General features: G+C 40.5%; 1 protein-coding gene across 1 annotated transcript in view; it reads left to right on the top strand.

The window, feature by feature from the left end:
* LOC118384955 (mitogen-activated protein kinase kinase kinase kinase 2-like) overlaps window positions 1-7125 on the top strand; it is a 28775-nt gene extending 21650 nt beyond the window's left edge. Inside the window, exons 25-32 of the mRNA XM_035771678.2 lie at window positions 135-193; window positions 312-415; window positions 5026-5200; window positions 5342-5410; window positions 5573-5659; window positions 5846-5916; window positions 6020-6075; window positions 6191-7125. Coding sequence (XP_035627571.1) covers window positions 135-193; window positions 312-415; window positions 5026-5200; window positions 5342-5410; window positions 5573-5659; window positions 5846-5916; window positions 6020-6075; window positions 6191-6278 — 709 coding nt within the window. The 3' untranslated portion in view covers window positions 6279-7125. The remainder of the gene's footprint in view (window positions 1-134; window positions 194-311; window positions 416-5025; window positions 5201-5341; window positions 5411-5572; window positions 5660-5845; window positions 5917-6019; window positions 6076-6190) is intronic.
* The last annotated feature ends 54 nt before the right edge of the window (window positions 7126-7179 follow it).

Here is a 7179-nt window from a genome sequence, read left to right on the forward strand (position 1 = left end):
CATAGCATCAGCAATCCAGGGTTTCTATATATCATTGGAAAATATCAGAGCACTGATACTAACATGAGAGGAACGGAAATCATCCTGGAAATTGTACCCAAACAAATGTCATGTTAATGTGTTCTCTGTTTTAGAAAGTTTTCTGTGTCTGGGAAGATATCAGACACCAAAGGCTGTCGACGCTGCAGTGTTGGTAAGAAACATGTTATTTTAGTCTAAAATGGAGGTGTACTGGACAGTATCTATGACTAAGACGACATCTCTCTCTCCCTTTCTTTCTGTCTCCCTTCTGCCTTATCAATGCTTCTCAGTGCATAACCCGTACACTGACAGCACATTTTTGTGTGCTGTTGTACCAACTGGCCTTGTCCTACTTCTATGGTATGAGCCTCTTCAGAAGTTCATGCAACTCAAGGTGTGTGATCCCAATGCACATATATTACAATTCTAGCATAGCTTTAAAAAAAAAAATGTTAAAAAAATATATATATATATATATACACAGTACCAGTCAAAAGTTGACACACCTACACATTCCAGGGTTTTTCTTTATTTTACTATTTTCTATATTTCTATAACACATATGGAATCATGTAGTAACCAAAAAAGTGTTAAACAAATCAAGACATTTTTTATATTTGAAATTCTTCGAAGTAGCCACCCTTTGCCTTGATAACATCTTTCACACTCTTGGCATTCTCTCAAGCAGCTTCATGAGGTAGTCACCTGGAATGCATTTCAATTAACAGGTGTGCCTTTTTAAAAGTTCATTTGTGGAATTTCTTTCCTTAATGCAAATCAGTTTTGTTATGGCAAGGTAGGAGTGGCCTACAGAAGATAGCCCTATTTGGTCAAATACCAAGTCCATATTATGGCCAGAACAGCTCAAATAAGCAAAGAGAAACGACAGTCCATCATTACTTTAAGACATGAAGGTCAGTCAATCAGGAACATTTCAAGAACTTTAAAAGTTTCTTCAAGCGCAGTCACAAAAACCATCAAGCACTATGATGAAACTGGCTCTCATGAGGACCACCACAGGAAGGGAAGACCCAGAGTTACCTCTGCTGCAGAGGATAAGTTCATTAGAGTTACCAGCCTCAGAAATTGCAGCCCAAATAAATGCTTCACAGGGTTCAAGTAACAGAAACACATGTCAACGGCAACTGTTCAGAGGAGATTATGTGAATCAGGCCTTCATCAAATCTAATCAAATGTATTTATTTAGCCCTTCGTACATCAGCTGATATCTCAAAGTGCTGTACAGAAACCCAGCCTAAAACCCCAAACAGCAAGACATGCAGGTGTAGAAGCACGGTTGAATTGCTCCAAAGAAACCACTACTACAGGAAACTAATAAAAAGAAGAGACTTGCTTGGGCTAAGAAACACGAGCAATGTATATTAGACCAGTGGGAATCTGTCCCTTGGCTACCACAGCATTCTGCATTTGACCAAGAAGGAGAGTGATGGAGTGCTGCATCAGATGACATGGCCTCCACAATAACCCAACCTCAACCCAATTGAGATGGTTTGGGATGAGTTGGACCGCAGAGTGAAGGAAAAGCAGCCAACAAGTGCTCAGCATATGTGGGAACTCCTTGAAGCCTGTTGGAAAAGCAATCCAGGTGAAGCTGGTTGAGGGAACGCCAAGAGTGTTGTCGTGTCTTTACTATCATTAAATGTAAAGACTGTTATTTTATCAAATCAATTCTTAATATAATTATTATTATCATTATTATGTGATGAAACTAATCATGTAAACTTGAATTAACTAGGAAGTCGGGGCACCACTGGAAAATGTTTGTTGTCTCTATTTCCCGAATCGACTCTTCATATATTTTCATATCTAATTGAGTACAATCTTCTTTTAATGATTGTTAGTCTTTACCTTCCATTAGTCTCATTCCAAACGTCGTAAAATTCTTGGTTTTCTGCACGAACCCAAGCTTAAATTATGAATCAGCGATATACAAATCCGCTTTAATTATTTATTTACTAACTAATGAAATCACAGAAATACATGAAAACACACACAATTAGTTCATACATTGGGTTGCTACATGATACAATGAAAAAGTCCCTAGTGGGCTAAGCTGATATGACAGCTTGGTAGACAAAGAAAGGGGTTGGACTGAGAAAGCAGAAAAGACAAACTACACACAGACTATAATTATATTCATTGAAATGCTAATCCTTTGTACATGAGCTCATTCAAGAATAATTGCAATGTACAGTTGAAGTCGGAAGTTTACATACACTTAGGTTGGCGTCATTAAAACTAGTTTTTCAACCACTCCACAAATTTCTTGTTAACAAACTATAGTTTTGGCAAGTTGGTTAGGACATCTAATTTGTGCATGACACAATTAATTTTTCCAACAATTATTTACAGTCAGATTATTCCACTTATAATTCACTGTATCACAATTCCAGTGGGTCAGAAGTTTACATACACTAAGTTGACTGTGCCTTTTAAACAGCTTGTCAAATTCCAGAAAATGATGTCATGGCTTTAGATAGGCTAATTGACATCATTTCAGTCAATTGGAGGTGTACCTGTGGATGTATTTCAAGGCCTACCTTCAAACTCAGTGCCTCCTTGCTTGACATCATGGGATTTAAAAAAAAAAAAAATCAGCCAAAGACCTCAGAAAACAAATTGTAGACCTCCACAAATCTGGTTCATCCTTGGGAGCAATTTCCAAATGCCTGAAGGTACCACATTCATCTGTACAAACAATAGTACGCAAGTATAAACACCATGGGACCATGCAGCCGTCATACCGCTCAGGATGGAGACGCGTTCTGTCTCCTAGAGATGAACGTACTTTGGTGCGAAAAGTGCAAATCAATCCCAGAACAACAGCAAAGGACCTTGTGAAGATGCTGGAGGAAACAGGTATACAAGTATCTATATCCACAGTAAAACGAGTCCTATATCGACATAACCTGAAAGCCCGCTTTAGCAAGGAAGAAGCCACTGCTCCAAAACTGCCATAAAAAAGCCAGACTACGCTTTGCAACTGCACATGGGGACAAAGATCGTACTTTTTGGAGAAATGTCTTCTGGTCTGATAAAACAAAAATAGAACTCATTGGCCGTAACAACCCTCGTTATGTTTGGAGGAAAAAGGGGAAGGCTTGCAAGCCGAAGAACACCATCCCAACCGTGAAGCACGGGGGTGTTAGCATCATGTTGTTGGGGTGCGTTGCTGCAGGAGGGACTGGTGCACTTCACAAACTAGATGGCATCAAGAGGGAGGAAAATATGTGGATTTATTGACGCAACATCTCAAGACATCAGTCAGGAAGTTAATGCTTGGTTGCAAATGGGTCTTCCAAATGGACAATGACCCCAAGCATACTTCCAAATTTGTCAAAATGGCTTAAGGACAACAAAGTCAAGGTATTGGAGTGGCTATCACAAAGCCCCGACCTCAATCCTATAGAAAATGTGTGGGCAGAACTGAAAAAGCGTGTGTGAGCAAGGGGGCTTACATACGTGCCAAAATTCACCCAACTTATTGTGGGAAGCTTATGGAAGGCTACCTGAGACGTTTACCCAAGTTAAACAATTTAAAGGCAATGCTACCAAATACTAATTGAGTGTATGTAAACTTCTGACCCACTGGGAATGTGATGAAAGCTGAAATCATTCTCTGCTATTATACTGACATTTCACTTTCTTAAAATAAAGGAGTGATCCTAACTGACCTAAAATGGAATTTTTACTTGGATTAAATGTCAGGAATTGTGAAACTGAGTTTAAATGTTTTTGGCTAAGGTGTATGTAAACTTCTGACTTCAAATGTATATATATATTTGCGCCCATATGTCGTTGTTGTCTTCTCTGTTGGAATCCTCGGTCATCCTGTAGAGTCTCTGTTTAACTTTCATTGAAGTCAGTCTTTTGTGTTTGTAGGTGGTTAGGATGGATACTTCAGAGTACCATTCGGAAATGTTCTCAGAGAGTATATACTTCAGCGGTTGTCGGTAATCTTGTTATAGGTTTCCGTAATTTCTAGCTGCAGACCAGTAAATATTCATCTAAGATTTGCTCTTCGTCTGTGGGGATTGATAGTCTCATAGTTTAACCATTTCCAGCCGTGTAGCCAATACTCCACGTGATATAGTCTTGTCCTTTGGTAGAGTTGTAGTTTAAACCACTTCACACACCAGCGTCACCCGGCATGTTTTGGTCTTAACCATTCAAGATGTCCAGCTTACTGTGGGTCTCTTTGGCATGAAATGTACATTTCGCCACAGGTGGTTTTATACATTTCAGTAGAAAAGGGCGGTTCCATGATGCCAGATGTAATGGCTGGCCTAACGGGGGCGTGGCCATTGACAAGTTCAACTTTACATGGAAGGAAATTCTCTCATTTTCAAGGTTAATATCACTTTACATTGTTTCATGTTTAATCACATATGTTTCACAATATTTAGATCTAAACCTGACAGCTGGGACACTTTAGGAGATACCGTTATGTGTGTTTCCTGTCCTTCATGAGATCACCAAATGAAACACACTCATCATAACTGTCCCTTAAGCATCCACAGACCATTCTCAAAAGTAGAAATATTGTTTTAATTCTTCCATTTTGGGGATTTAGGAGTTTAGCCAAGTGAAGTCCTTTGTTCTCTACGTGCTCTCTCCCTCTACTGCATGGCAGTTTCTACCCGATATTTATGACCTGAGGTACTAAATCTGGTTTGGAGAGAGATTGAGGGAGGGAGAGCGGGGGGAGACACAATCTACACCCAAAAAGGGCCACGTCATGACCGTGTGTAAACCTTTCATCAAGGCAAAGGGTGGCTTACACTTTTTTTTTGGTTACTACATGATTCCATTTGTGTTTTTTCAAAGTTTTGATGTCTTCACTATTATTCTATAATGTAGAAAAAAGTAAAAATAAAGAAAAACCCTTAAATGAGTAGGTGTGTCCAAACTATTGACTGCTACTGTATATAGAAAAGCAAAGAATTCTGACGATGTCCTCCCGCTCTCTCCTTCCCCTCTCAGTACATAGCTGTGAGTCTCCCAGAAACCCTCCCCATCTTTGAGCTGCTTGTCCTGGAGACTGATGAGCTGCCACAGGTGTGTGTAGGTGTGAGTAGGCTACAGACCCCTGTCAAGACCTGTGAGCGGGTCCACTTTGACATCATCCACTTGAATGACACACCAAGAGCCCAGTCAGGTACTGTAGATGGAATCGATGTCATTATTATTATGATAATCACCCTCCATCACTAATTGGATATTTTAATGTAGTTTTAATCTAGACAAACACCAGCAGAGTGTACAAGCTGTGATGCTATTGTTTGTGATGTTTTCACAGATAGTCGATCTATGAAGGTGATGCAGGTAACCCAGCTGGACAGAGACACAGTCCTGATCGGTCTGGAGAGTGAGTTCATTCTTCTTCTTTTTTTCAATAGTCTTCTTTCAGTATCATTTGGTCAGGAACATTGGATGTGCTAGTATTCTATTCAGAGCGATAAAGACTCTTGAATGAAAGAAAAAAAAGCAATGATGGAATTGTGACCTTTTTTCCATTGTACCTTTGCAGATACTGTGAACATTGTGAACCTGGATGGCAGCCCAAGCAAAGGGATGACCTCAACGTTGACCTTTGACTTTTCCATTGAGACTCTCGGTAAGGGAATAGATGCGTTCTGATTTCTAATAATTTAGCTTGGTGTCTGGATTGGAGCAGAGGAGGCTGCTGAGGGGGGAGGAGGAGAGGAGGAGAGTCCATTGGCTCCTTTCCAGCCATTACTATGAGCCGTCCTCCCCTCAGCAGCCTCAACTGGATAGGAGGTGAATAAATGGTTCTTTGCAGTATGTTTGCAGGACAGCGTTCTGGCTTTCTGGAAGCATGGGCTTAAAGGTAGAAGCCTACATAGTGATGAGGTAAGGCAAAACAAGTTTTTCATGCCAGGCCAGCTTGTCGGTGTTGTCAGACTCTCCTATTGAGAATAAAATGCTGTTGTGACATCTGTGATGTTTTTCATAGGTTACACAAGAGATCACGGATGAAAGTCGAATATTCAGAGTCTTGGGAACCTCAAGGCATGTCTCTTAATTATAGGAGTTTGATAGCAATTTGATAACAAAACATTTCTGTCAAATCATTGAAGCAAAATAAAAAATGTGTTGCACATTAACATATGCTTTCATTCCTCAGGGACATTATCTTGCAGAGTACTCCCACGGACAATCCATCAGCCTTAAGCAACTTGTACATCCTGACAGGTCATGAGAGTAGCTACTGAAGAAATCAGAGAATGGAGGACCTTCTGTCTCGGAAGTACACAGCAGTCTCCTGCTACTCCTAAAAGGACAAGCGCCAAGTCAATAAGGACGGAACAAGGAGCAAAGCTGCTTACAATGGCGAGTTGTTTGCGGAAGAGACACTGCAGGAACTGTCTGAGCTGTGATTGGAGTGGGTATCCTCAGTCTTTCTTCACATCCATGTGCCAAATGGACCTGTAAATATCAGTGGTTCTTAACATTACCATTGGTCTAGGCTACATAACATACATTCATCTGACTGGTTGTGACTGGGAGAGTCCCCCCTCCCCAACTGTATCTCAAGACTGTCTAAGTCTGCAGTAACACAGTACCAGTCTGGACAATACTTCCCATAGGGCTGTGGTGTCAGTACTGAAGGGAATAAAAGTAGAGGTCACAGTGTCCATGGTGTGAGGTGGAAAGCAATGGTATCATGTAGTAGCAGCTCTGTGTGTAGGCTACCTGAGAAGAAGTTCTATGCAGTGAAAAACACTTATGGCCGGAACGGAGCCGGAACGGAGCAAATGAAGGGCATTAAACACCTGGAAACCATGTGTTTGATGTATTTGATACCATTCTACTGATTCAGCTCCAGTCATTACCACAAGCCCGTTTTCCCAGATTAAGGTTCCACCAACCTCCTGTGGCTGATAGAGAATAAATTTGGAAAACATAAGTGACAGCAATTGTTTTTTCAGTGTTCTAATTAGCGGGATCAAATGTCAACAAGATGTGATTTATAGAGGCTTATTAGATTTGTTGTGCTGTGAAGCTGGCTGCTATACTCAAAATAAAAACTGACCAGATGGATATTTGGTTCCCTGTCAAGCAGAAACAAATCATTCATATCCATATGTTTCTTATTTTATGTCCATGTGTTTA

This window comes from Oncorhynchus keta, chromosome 6 (genome assembly GCF_023373465.1).
Source record: "Oncorhynchus keta strain PuntledgeMale-10-30-2019 chromosome 6, Oket_V2, whole genome shotgun sequence".
Lineage (NCBI taxonomy): Eukaryota > Metazoa > Chordata > Actinopteri > Salmoniformes > Salmonidae > Oncorhynchus > Oncorhynchus keta.